The following is a 13798-nucleotide window of genomic DNA, read 5'->3' as shown; positions in this document are numbered from 1 at the left end:
TTATTTTAGGTGATCATGGTGTTGCTACTTTTATGGAAAATGGAATTTTTCAAGAACTAATAAACAGAAGTTGCAAATTAAATGTTTCAGAAGTAAATCAAGGCATTGGATTCACTTATATTTCCTAGCCATTTATGTTCCCTATTTTTATGAAAAATCTTTATATAGGAAGTATATGTTTATTGGTAAGAGGCATAATTAAAAGGTACATTCCTTATTAAATTAGGAAGAATTCAAAAGATATTGTAACACAATAGGTCATCAGAGATGATTGGATAAATTCAGGAAAGTAGACAAATTATGAGAATGAAATGATCTAACTTAGATAAGTGATATTAACTTGTCATAAGAAATCAATAAGTGGATTAAGTACAAAATTGAAGCTTTTGAAGGGGTATGGCATTTCTAAGATAGAGTTGATTCTTTAGAAAAACATTTAGATTATTTTATAGCTACGACTGAAAAGCATTTTATATGTTAAAGTAATGAATGAACACTATAATATACATTGGAAATTTGCTCTGAAAATTCTGTAACTGTGCATTTCTTACGGTTTGAGTCTAGTCTATTAAAATGGTCTTACTATGTTTGGAATTGAAAAGAAACTTTGATCTGTGAATGATCAAGTATTACATATGTGGGTTTATGAAAAGTACAGATGTTATACTGACATGTATAAGAACATATCAGTATAAGATGAAAGCTTACTTTTAGGAACTAAAGTAGAAAAACAGAAAGGGATCATTATAGTTAAAACTACAAATCTCTAAAATTTCTCTAGATCCAAAATTTCTAGATTCAAACTAAAAGTGAAAACAAATACTTTAAAATATAAATTTCAGACATGAAATATTTTGCTATTCATGATGCTCATTTTTAATAAAGTACTAAAAAGGGACTCACAAGAAGGATTATTATATCATCGCTCTCCTGTAACCAAACATGAATCACCATTTCAAGAATCCTTCTCTTCCTTCTCCACTTGTGAAAATACTTACCATGCTTCAGGCTTTGCTTGCAGACCCTTTCTTTTACAAAGTTCCCACCCTTCTAGCCAGCTGGAAATAACCACCCCTCTTCAGAACCCTCTTAGCACTTTATAGCTCACTCATGCCCCTCATTACTTTCCTTTTGGTCATTTGTGTTCATTGCTAGATTATGGGTCTTGGTGGAGAAAATTGCTGTTCCTCTTGATATTCCAGCCCTTCTACTCCCTTCCTCCCCAAAGCACCCAGAACCAAGCCTTGCACTGACCAACTTGGTGTTCTGAAAGCCTTTCCCAAACCCCATACTCCCCTGAGCTTATTTCTATCCAAGCATTTATCACACTGTATTGTAATTCTCTCTTTAGTTGTCTGCCATCCACATTCAGAGTAAGCTTCTCCTGGGTGGCAGTTGTGTCTTTATCTTGTATATTCAGCACCTTGTTCATAGTGGGAACTCAACAAATGTTCGTAAATTAAAGGAATGAACAAATAAGGTTATATGGGGCTAGAATGAGTCAGACTTTGAGGAAGTCTGTGCCTATTGTTTGCTTAATAAAAGCTAAAACATACTTAGTGCTTAATGCCTGCACTGACTGAAGGCATTACATGAATTCTCTCTTTTTCCTCATGACAGCCCTAGGAAGCAGGTGCTACTTTTTGGTCCTCTTGTAATAGATGGGGAAACCAAAGTTAAGAGAAGTAAAGAAACTTGCCTAAGGTCACACAACTGGCAAGTGGTGGAGCTGGGATTTAAAACAGGTTTCTGTGCTGGAAACCTCTATATTTTACTGTCTTTTCGAGCTGGAATGTACTTGGGGGAAAAAAAAATGTCTGGCTGCCTTGTAGTCTTCTTTTTATTCTTCACTGTATCTATTAACTCACTTGATTTTCATATGGCACAACTATATTAACAACATGAAATACTGTTATTTTCATCTCTGGCCTTCCAATGTGGCAAGATGCTTGATTTATAAACTATTAATTGCATTTATAATCTTAACGACAAACCAATTATTTTATAGCCCCTTGGGTAGCGGTTGAGTACAAAGTCTTTTGTTACACATACAAAAGCACTCAGTGCCCTCCCTGTTCAAAGGCTGGAATGGAGCTGCCACATCATTATTTCAGTGACTCCAACATGCCATTTCTACAGGAGCTATTACTTGTGATGATTTACTGTAGCTACAGGTCAAAGTACATTGTGATATCTTTCAATTACACAATAAAGTACTTGTTGGAAAAAACATGACCCTGGAGACTAAGAAGCCACCTGGACTCTTTTAGCCACATCACTGTCAGAAAGATCATTATTTAAACTATCACTTCATTTTACTATGAGAGAAATTATGAAAGGGAAGACTGTACTGCTGTTTTCTCAAAGAGTATTTTCTATCCCAGGCTCAATTTAAGAAATTTCTGTGATTTCAAGGATACTCATCAGCATGTATTTTTGTCCTCCCAGAGCCCCCTGTTTTAAGCTCCCACATTTACATTGTAAAAGATATCTCATGGAAATACTTACATGCATATTTATTGCACATATTTTTTTTCCATGCCTACTTATCTCCCCTACTTAAATGTTTGGGTATGACTCTAATTTTATCTACAAATCATAGATGAAGTCAGAAATATGACAGTTTTCTGGTTAAGACTGACATGCAAAAGATGCCTCAAGTTACAGTGTTGAATGCTAATCCAATTAACTAGAATATTACCAGACTTCTGTTTCTGGTTTTTGCTCAGTATTGATTACATTAATCATGTGGCTGCCGAGTCTGTCCCTTGTTTTGTGCTGTTCCTAGACATTGATTTGCTCTCTGAATCTGGCAGTGTGGCTCCTGTACACACACGGAACCTCCAAAGGATATGTGGCGCCTTGGAAACCTTCTAATTCTTTATATATTTCTTCACTTGTCTGTCTTCCAATGTACCATTTCTTAGCTCTGCTCTGTCTTAGATACATATGAAAGAGACATAGCTTCTGCTAAGTAGACCAGATAAAATGACTAATCTCTGTTTGCTGAGATCCTTTTTGTTTATTTTTGCTCTTTGACCAGTTAATGAAAATTTGTTTTCTCTTATTCTTAACGAATGTGTAAATTAAGGGAATGTATAGAAGTAATTTTTTCCTAAGGAAAAGAAATGTATAATCCCTACTGATTCCAAGGGGAGATTGGCCCTCAAAATTATCCCAGAAGAGGCACTGAGTCTCCTTTCCCACAACCCACCCTTCTCCCTCTATGTTTAGTTTCCTTGGGTTCAACTCTTAGTTTGTGACTAGTATACGATGCTGCCGGTCTCTGGCAGTTTGGGAGACTGTGAATTTAGATAAGAGTCCTGTGCTGTTGGATGTTCAGAGCTCATTTCAGAACTGAATGAAGTAATCAGCTTTATGGCCTGAATATAATAAAACTTACTTAGTTCCTGTTGTGAAATAATGAATTTAAGATTATTGTTGTGTCAGCCGTGTGGATTAAACTTCCAAGTTCTGATATTTTATTATTATTTTCTGAATTATCAAACCCTACTCGATTCTAACAGTTTTGACATTTAGCTAATATGGATACCAGTGCTGTCTTCACTTTGGATCTCATTGCTCTGCACTAAAGGAAGAGAATTTAGGCCCCAAATGTAGCAGGCAGACAAAGGGAAAAGGGACTTGTCCACTTCTCTAGTTCTAGGGAAACAATAAAAGCTAATAGAAGGAATGAAAACAATTTTTTCTGTCTCACAGTTTATGTTGCTCAGCCTTCTAGGAAAAAATTCAGCATACCATTTTCTTAGGTATCTAGCAGTCAAGATCAAAAGAAGTAGGAGTAACAGGAGAGCATTTAACCTTATGCATAGTCTAAAGATTAAATTTGAGACCTGGGTTTCCTGAAATTTTAGGTGAAACTTTATAAATAGTTCAGGCATATTTTGTAGCTTGGAAGCAAAGTGAGGATACTGATGATAGTACAAGCATTTTTCCCACTTAATGGCTCCTCTCACTTTCTGAAGTATTTAAGGCTCAGACCAAAAAAGTCACAGGCCTTAGGCATGTGCGTATTGCTACCAGTAAGCCCTTCTGACTGTGTATGGGCTCAAGCGATCTGGTTGTAAAGCTCTACTAGTCCTGATATTTGCAGATTCCATACTCCCAAATATTTGAAAAGAAATTTACACTATAATTCCTAAAAGGAAAGAAGACCTAGTTTACAAAATAGAACATCAGAAACTCAGCCTTGGTTCTGAGAAATTGCCAGTGATTTGTTTGAGAATATGATGCCATGGATTTTCAGACACTGAGATCACTATTCCAGTTCCTTTTTAAGCTGGACAAACACAATTCCAACATTTATAGGTTCATCCACTGTAATGACTAAAATTGTTTGCCAGATAAAGTACCTAATAAATCTATCACTAGGCAGAGTATATGTAGAAAATAAAAATAGAAAACTTGAGGCACTTGTTAGGATAATTCAGGCAAAGTATTTTCTTCTTCTAAGGGATGAGGGAGTTTTCATGTACACTAAATTGTTCAGATTGGTATTAATTGAATTTATTGCATAATGACTGAGCTTTCAGTTTTACTTGAGAAGTCATGGTTCGTTTTAAAGAGAAGTAGGAAGGCATTCAGAATATTTCTGGTAGAAATGCCAGCTATAATTATCATAGACCTTGGGAATTTTTACAGGGAAGCTATGTCCAACCTCTCCATTTCTAAATCATGTGACATGTTTGGAGTCAAAACAGAGTAAAAAATGACAGCCTACTTTCCAGAAAATGCTTTGTATTTTTATCCTTGTTTCCTAAACATGAGCTAAATGTTCAAAATGGTATGAGACATCGTTATTACCTCTGTGCCTATAAATCTCAAGGATGAAACAAAGCTAAGATAAGCCATTTACTAGTGCAGCCAAATCACACTCACCTTCCTCATTCCAACCTCTTTGTCCCACCTTCTGAAGAGAAACTCAAAGCAGCGCGTGGGGCAGGCCATGCAGTGTTAGCACCCTAAACCTCAAGTCTTCCAACCTTGTATGTCTCCTTATACCCAAGGCCAACATGAATGCTATGGAGGGCAGAACATCAATCCTGTGGAATTTTTTTTTTTTTTTTTTTTTTTGCGGTACGCGGGCCTCTCACTGCTGTGGCCTCTCCCATTGCGGAGCACAGGCTCCGGACGCGCAGGCTCAGCAGCCATGGCTCACGGGCCCAGCCGCTCCGCGGCATGTGGGATCTTCCCGGACTGGGGCACGAACCTGCGTCGCCTGCATCGGCAGGCGGACTCTCAACCACCGCGCCACCAGGGAAGCCCAATCCTGTGGAATTTTGACCATGGGCATTTTGGCCACGTGTGGGCCCATATCATAGCCCTTAGAGGCTGTGCGGCCTCAGGAGTCTCAAGCATGGGGATTGCCATTCTCTTCCAAGAATCTATTTCTTTGATGTTATTTTAAACCTTGGTTAGTTTTTGTTTCAAGCAGAATCACAGGTAGAGAATACATTGACATGTTTGAAGAGAATGTTCCTGATTTCTCTTCCTTGGGCAATCCTTGTTTTCACAGAAATCCCACCCCGTATTGGTGCTCTCTTTCCTTCCCTATGTTACGCTCATCATATTTAGAGCCTTCATTAAAAGTCTCCTGAAATGTCGTATTTGGACAGTCTAGCTTCTTAGAAATGTAAAAAAAGAAGTCCCAGCTTTGGACTAACAGATCTCTTTCTCCCAGAATTGATAGGGGGTGAGAATCTAACCTTCCCTGCTATTTATTTAACCAAATCTGGTAAATGATGCATTTTTGCTCTATTTATGTTTGTCCTTTTTTTTTGCCTAGGTCAAAGAGTTCTACTCCTATCAAAATGAACCAATAGCCATAGAAAATCTCAAGAGAGGCCTGGCTAGTCTATTTCAGATGCAGTTAAGCTCTGGAACTACCAATGAGGTACTTACTAATATTATTAAGGATCCAGAAACGTATTTGTCAATAAAGTTACCAAAATTGTTTAGATGGGTTTCTATCTGCAGAAATTCAGTAAAAAAAAAAAAGTTACTGCTATGGTAATGCTTAGAAAAGATGACTTGGGTGGTTATCTCATTTACATACGAAACGAATTGCCGTTTACCCCAATTTGTATTTGAATACAAGGTAGAGGGAATTAGAATAAGTCATACTAAAGAGACCTATAGAATGACGGAATGATAGAGATGCAAAAAACCTTGGAGAATATTCCAGTGGTATCACCGTGCATCACTATCCCACGGGGAGCTTATTAAAAATATAGATTCCCTGGATTCACTGCAGAGATTCTGATTAAGGAGATTAGCATCTGTATTTTAACAGTTTCTCAGCTAATGTAGACGCATTGTCAGTTGGAGGAACCACCGGTCTATACAAACCCTCCTCATTTTATAGATGAAGAAACCGAGGTTGAACTAGGGAAGTTGAGTGACTCCTTCAGTACCATACTTGGAGTCAAAAGCAAAGCTGAGTCCAAGTTTTCTTGTCTGAATTCAGCCAGTCCATCAGTGGGTGAGAAAATCTGATGGCAAGGCTGGGCCGAGGGAATGCTGGTTAGCTTTCTAGAATGAAGACTGGGGGTGGTGCTTGTAGAGGCCAGAGGGAAGACTCAGAGATGCTAAACTGAGTCTGTACTGAGACACATTTGCCTACATTCAAACTGTTGATGTGACTTATAATGAGTTGAATTAATCCCACAGGTTTTTAAGGATTTCGAATCATACTCAGCTCATCAAAGCATGTGAGCGCACGCATGCGAACATGCACACATACACACAGCCTACATACAGCATTAAAAGTCAATTCCCCTTGCCACATAATTACCCACTTACGAGACGTTTTGATTATGACCAGGCCATTTGTCCAGTTCCTATTAGACATTAGAGAGAAGTAGGAAATCCTTTATTATTCCTGGGGCAATATGAAGGCACTCATAAGACTCAAACAAAGGGAATGGAAAAGAATCCACACGCTGCAGGAAACACTGAATTCTTCTGCCTTCCTAGTTTGTCAGCCTGGGCAGAAAGTCAGTCCCCCATGACATATTAGAACCCCAATTTTCAAGCCACTTCCCACTGGAATTCAAATGGTCCATGTGAGAATCCCAAACATTGTATTTTTGCTTTTCTTTTTAGGTAGATATCTCTGGAGATTGTAAAGTGACCTACCAGACTCATCAAGATAAGGTGATCAAAATCAAGGCCTTGGATTCATGCAAATCAGAGAGTTCTGGATTTACAACCCTAAATCCGGTATGCTTGCTATCACTTTCTTTGAGGCAACCAAGTAATTACCTTTTGTAGCGATTATTTTAAAATAATAGGTGAATAAGGTAACAATATAATTTGGGAACATTTATAATTTTTAGTTTAGGGTATTAATTTTATATAATATCAAATGAATAGGTTTATCTTAATATATTGTAGGTTTGGGTGACGGGGAAGTTCTTGTGAAGATGAAAAGATAATTCACTATTTGGCTTGATTCAAAGATAAAAAGCTAATTACTTGTTACAACCACATATATTTATTTATTTAGGTCTTGGGTGTCACTTCGAAAGGCACATCTGTCACTACCTATAAGATAGAAGACAGCTTTGTTGTAGCTGTGCTCGCAGAAGAGATACATGCTTTGAGGCTGAATTTTCTACAAACAATTGCAGGCAAAATATTATCAAAGTAAGATAATGTTAGAATTTAAGTTTTCTTTACTGTTCTTTGATATATTATTATACTTGGTTTAAAAAAATATATGTGTGTATATACACGCACATGTATATGCAGTGCTTCCTCATTTTGACTGAGTTCTTTTAAAACAGTGATTATGTCTGTTCATCTTTATTTTTCATATTATCTACAGTAATATATGGCATGTAATAAATACTTAATGTTTTTAAATAGAATTTCATTAAAAATAAATTGTTAATTGAATAGAATTTAAATTTTGAAAAGGTAAACTACTTGATTCATTCTCATTTATTTTCTAATTTCTCTGTCAAATGATGTTAATGTTAAGCGTTAAAAAATGGTGGCATTTGTGAGTTCTCGCCTCAAGATTATTTTTTGTTATTGTTGTTAATAAGCACAGAAAAGTTCCATACTGAAGTGATGTGACAGAATTTTTGATGTGATTTATAGTACTTACATATTCGAGCCTATTATTTCAATTGGAGAAAATTTCTCTGGTCAGAATAGTTCTCACAGGCTAAAGAACTAGAATTTCAAATCTCAGAGTATGTATTATTTTCAAATTTTAATTCAGAAGAACATCTCTAGCATTAAATGTTAGTTTTATCTTATGTCTTGTTTCTCAAATGTTTCTTCTGAAGTAGCCCTAATGTCAGAGGTACATGGTTGCAAAATCTTGGGAGAAATGCTTCAAACCATAAATGCTTGAAATGTTATTGAAGTCTCCTCTGGATTAGAACCTTGTGTTCTCCTTTGTACTATATCCATATTGTTTTCATATATTTTCATATAAAATTAATATTTTTAATTACTTAGGTTTATCAGGTTTCCATTGCTCTATAACACACCACTCCAAACTTAGTGGTATAAAAAAACAACAATCGCTTTATTATTCTCACTCATAATCCTGGCACTTGCCTTGGTCCTGCCAGGCATGCCTCTCTTGGTGTCTGTTGTACAGTTGCAGACAGTCACTGACCAGAGATGGTTCAAAGGCTGCTCCCTCACCTATCTGGTGTCTGGGCTGGGAGACTCAAACTACTGAGGCACCTTATGCATCTCTGTTTATTTCCATGTGGCCTGTCAACATGGCAGGTTTGGGTAGCCAGACTTCTTACATGGCAGCTCAATTCTCTCGAGGTATGTGCTGCTAGCGTGCCAGATGGAAGCTGAATTCCCTTTTATGACTTAGCCTTACAAGCCACATATTGAAACTTCTACTGTTCTCTGTGAGTGGGGGCAGTCACAGAGTCCTGCCCATGTTCAAGGAGAGGGCTGTAGATTCCACCTCTTAAAGGGAGAGAGGCAAGCTTCTGAAAGAGCATATCAGATAAAAATATTATTGAGGCCAGTTTTGGAAAACAAGATTTCCTAATTGTCTTAGTTAATAAGTGAAACGTGGTTGTACTGAAGACATCATTTTCAGAGAGCTGGGCTAAATCCAAAAGAGGTAACATCACATATCCAGGCAAATTTTCTTTCCTATAGTCTCTTGTCATAGTATTTTTACACTCCAGACTTAAATTTTCGAATCTTTGAGTAAAATTGTTGCTCCAGAAAAATTTCATAATTGTCTTGAGGTTTCTGTTACTGCTGGAGATATCACTGTTTGAAAGACATGGCCTTACAGAATTTGAATAAATTAGTATCTTGTTTGCCAAAAGAATGACAATTAGTAGCTTGTTCACTCAAAAGAATGCTGCTAATGTGACATTTCTCTTCCTTGGTTATGCAGGCAGAAATTAGAGCTGAAGACAACAGAAGCAGGCCCAAGACTGATGGCTGGGAAGCAGGTTGCTGCCATCATTAAAGCAATTGATTCGAAATACACGGCCATTCCCATTGTGGGCCAGGTCTTTGAGAGCGAGTGCAAAGGATGCCCTTCTGTAAGTGTGAGCAGCTGCGTTGTGTGGCCAAATCATGGAATAATCATGGCTTAAAGTTCTGTTTTCCTTTTGTCTCCAATGGAAGCTTCAGTTAATTTGTAAAGAAAGTTTACAAAGAACTACCAGCCACCACTGAGTTATAATGGCAGTAGCCTAATAATATGCACCCAAGGTGATGCATAATACAACAATAATTAACCAATGATTACCATCCACTCATTTCAAATAAAAAATGTTATGACTTAAGGAGAGCTTCCTCAGAGCAGCACTTAGAATGCAGTGGGAATAAGGACCTCATGAAGTTAAGGGGAAGCATGGCATCAAGAGCACAGACAGCGGTCTGAATCCTGAAAGTTCTGCCATTTGGTAGTAATATGTCCACAGGTGAAACGTTTTACTGACCTCAGTGTTCTGAGGATCGCTGTGAGGACTAAAAAAGGATACCAAACTCTTTGCCTAAATTGGGAACACTGATTTACCATGCCCCAACCTCCCCTACAGTTACAGCCAGAAATGAGATAGCACATCCCCAAGGCAAAGTGTAGATCATCTCGTAACATTTGTAATCCAGCAAAGAGAAATTTCATTTATTGCATGAATCATTCGTGATGTATGGCCACAGATATGACTCTGGGTTCCAGCATTTCCTAATACTTCACGTCTTGTCAGGAGAGCAAACCCTTGGCTTCAGGCTCTGTTTGTATCTACCAGAAGATGCTCTACCCTTGGCTATTATTAGTGTTGAGAAAAGTAGACACATCAAGGACTAATACCATAATTTGCTTAAAGTGTGAGGCACTAATTCCTTGCTAGTTTCTCAAATATACCAAAATTGAATTAAGGAAAAAACAAAATGAGACAAAAAAAGTACTTGTTCTCACACTTGGTTTTTTCTTTTGTTTTTCTTCCATAAATCATCTCATGTTCTGGTGTAATTTTCTAATGTCATATGAGATGGAAATTATTTAGAAAGTTGACTAATGAAACTAATCATCTTTTCTTATGCTGTTAATTTCTCCGCCCACAGTTATCCGACATTATGAGCCATCTAAGATTTTTCATAACTATTTCTTCATTATTATGGGAAAGGTTTATGTCTTTGAGGAATTTGTTTTCCAACTTCAGTATAATGTCACCAGTGCAACCCTTTAAAGAAAAAAACAAATCTGACTTCATATGACTTGATATCAAATCTGACTTGATATGCTCTCTGCCCTCAGAAATGACCCAGTAAATCTTTAGCTAAGTACAACTGGAATTTTGTTTTGGAATATCCTCTTAAGATTAGGTAACCAAAAGGGACTTGAAAAAAGAGAAAAATGTATATCTGTTGCTTATTGGAAGGAATGAGTAATTTAAAAACTGGCAGCATGGACATTATTCAGAGTTAGAGGTCACTGATGAGATTTAATACATTCTTTTACAACTGGGGAAAAGTGGTAAACTACGAAAAATAAGTTTTTAGCTTATTTCTAAGCCAAAGGATGTCATTAATTAGAACTATTTACTATTTTTAAAACCACAGTAGCATAATGATGGTGTATGTGAGAATTACCTTTATCTAAATAATACTCTACTTAACACGGATATATGAAATGAACAGTTCAGACCCCAGCAACATGTTTTACTATTGTTTGCAAACTATTTACTATTGTTTGCATCTCATACAGCAGTAAAATAAAGAGAATAGGGAGCTCAAATTATTACAGAAACTGGTTTTCAGTAAGGTTCCACTGCATAAGAAACCTGATACAATTCTTCAGCAGTTCTGATTTTTTTCCCCTCCAGAATATCCTGTTGTTAATGAAATTTTGGCATCATTTCACTATGGTAGTCAAAGTCTGGCCTCAGATAGAATTCCCTTGTTGTAACCATGGAATGACCCATATGCCCAGAAGCTTGAGGTCCTTTGAGCTAAGTGCTAATAGACAAAGACAGTCCTCCTACAAGGAAATTGTACACAGAGTCAGCAGGCCTCTGGGTTAGCCTCTGAGAGCCACAGTGGTATGGACAGGGGGCGATCAGATATATTGAGGTAAGACACAAAAAGCTTCTTTGGCTTGTCAGATACAAAGGAAAGTTTATGTCTGGAAAGAACATCCTTTGTAAGTGTGGATGTTCAGAATTATGAATGTGGTATGGGCCTGCGGCCATGTTTTACAGCTCTCGGAGCACTGGCAGTCCATCAGAAAACACCTGCAGCCTGACAACCTCTCCAAGGCTGAGGCTGTCAGAAGCTTCCTGACCTTTATTAAGCACCTCAGGACTGCAAAGAAAGAAGAGATCCTCCAAATCCTAAAGGCTGAAAACAAGGAAGTACTGTAAGTGCCCTGAACATTGTGTGGGGTTGTCTGTGGGAAAGCATTACTGGGTTATTGTTTATTAAGCAAGTAAGATCTCTTTTTAACCAACTGCCTCACCTTCCAATCAATTGTTTTGTTGTTTTGTGTTTTCATTGAACAGTTATACCTCAGTGCAGTAATGCAGTGGTTAATTGACCAGACATGCAATAACAAGTTTTCAGTAGTGACTCAGAGTGAACATTGTTTTTTGAGTATTCATGAGTTTACATCAGGTCTGGATTGGTACATAGATGGGGGGGCAGGGCTTCATTGTGACACCACGGTGCATGTGCTGCCTCACTGTTGTGAAATTGTGTTCCCTAGCTATTCATTTAGACTCGAAAAGATTTCAGAGTTGATTATAAAAACAAAAAGCGAATATGATTTTTTCAGTTGAAAATGTGCTTTCATTTTTATGTGATCATCCCCATTGAAGCCATGTTTTAAAAAGAAAATTGAGTACTGAGGTAAACAGCCAAAAGAATCCAGAGAAAAGAAATATGTACATTATTTGAATATTTGATGAGAGAATGCTTTATTTGACATGCATCGTAAAGAGAGTTGACTTAATTACCAAATTTACTTTGTAAATACAAATACACTTTCTAAGTAAAAGTGTTTTGGTCTTGTAATATAAAATTTGTCTGTAACTACAAATTCAACCATATGACACTAATTATCTTAACTGATGATATAGAACTTGGCTCAATTAATTTGACAAACAGTGGAAACTAGCCATTAAGATAATAAAAAGTAGAAAGTGGCCAAGTTACACACGCGCATGTACACACACACACACACACACACACACACACACACACAGCAGCAGTAGTCACTGAGTTCAAGGGACTCAATTACCCAAGAATAAGAGAATTTAGTTTTTTTTCTGAGAAGTCTGTTTATTCTAGATTGTATTTGTTATTTACTCATCTTGAGGACACTAAAAAAATTGATATGAATTCCATATGACAAACCAAAAGTTAGTTGGGTACTATCTTCAAAAATAAATATTTAAACCAGAAGTTAAATATATGCAAAATCATAAATTCTCAGACTCTGTTTTAATCATAGAACTTAGGAAAAATATATTTTAGAGTGACTTATCTTTTTATCAAAAACAAAAATATGACAAGAATAGTGCAAAAATTAGCTATTTAGAACAGAGATTACACTAAGCCTTAGCCTATTTGTATCCTAAAAATTTTAAGGTGGCAATAATTTGTATGATTGCATGATGTAGTTTCTAAATCAGGTTATTTACGCAATATTGTACCATATCATAGGTAACACACACGTAACGTAGTACGGTAGAAAAGATACTAGGATGCGCTAATATCAGAAGACCTAGTTTTAAATTCTGACTTCCAACAACATACAACCTTTAAGTAGGTCATTTACATTTAGCTTCCCTGAGCCTCACTTTCAACATCTGTAAAATACAGAGAATAATTCCTTCTATTTATTGTAGGATAGTGAAAGTCAGGGTGGTGGAATGTAACATTTCCCGAAGTTTTTATTATGTGTATCTTATAACTTATACAATATTAACAAGTATGCCAAGAGGAAAGGCTTCTGTGAGCAACTGAGTTTGAAAAACACTGGGAGAAACCAAGTTAAACAGTTCTCTGCTACAGAAATATCCAGCGTCTTTAATCTGATAATATTATGTATAAGTTTCCTTAAACATATTCCAAACTTACACGACTTTGAAAATCCCTTTTCTTAAAGCATTTGGTAGGACTAGTATTGCATGAAAAACACTTTAGGAAACACTGTAATTAAAGACCGTGTACTCCATTCAGAAAAACCTGAGTTCCAATCCTAGCTATATTTTTACCAGCTATGGGACCTTGAACAAACGACTGGATATCTCTGTTTCTTTATATATAAGGG

The 13798-nt window shown here is 36.7% G+C and overlaps 1 protein-coding gene across 1 annotated transcript in view; it reads left to right on the top strand.

The window, feature by feature from the left end:
• The window catches only part of MTTP (microsomal triglyceride transfer protein), a 53657-nt gene that overhangs the window by 15925 nt on the left and 23934 nt on the right, over positions 1–13798 (top strand). Inside the window, exons 5-9 of the mRNA XM_079919609.1 lie at positions 5807–5914; positions 7126–7242; positions 7529–7668; positions 9413–9563; positions 11727–11884. Coding sequence (XP_079775735.1) covers positions 5807–5914; positions 7126–7242; positions 7529–7668; positions 9413–9563; positions 11727–11884 — 674 coding nt within the window. The remainder of the gene's footprint in view (positions 1–5806; positions 5915–7125; positions 7243–7528; positions 7669–9412; positions 9564–11726; positions 11885–13798) is intronic.

Source organism: Stenella coeruleoalba, assembly GCF_951394435.1.
Source record: "Stenella coeruleoalba genome assembly, chromosome: 4".
In the NCBI taxonomy this organism is placed as follows: domain Eukaryota; kingdom Metazoa; phylum Chordata; class Mammalia; order Artiodactyla; family Delphinidae; genus Stenella; species Stenella coeruleoalba.
Note: the sequence above shows the minus strand (reverse complement) of the source record. Positions and strands in the feature narration are given on the sequence as shown.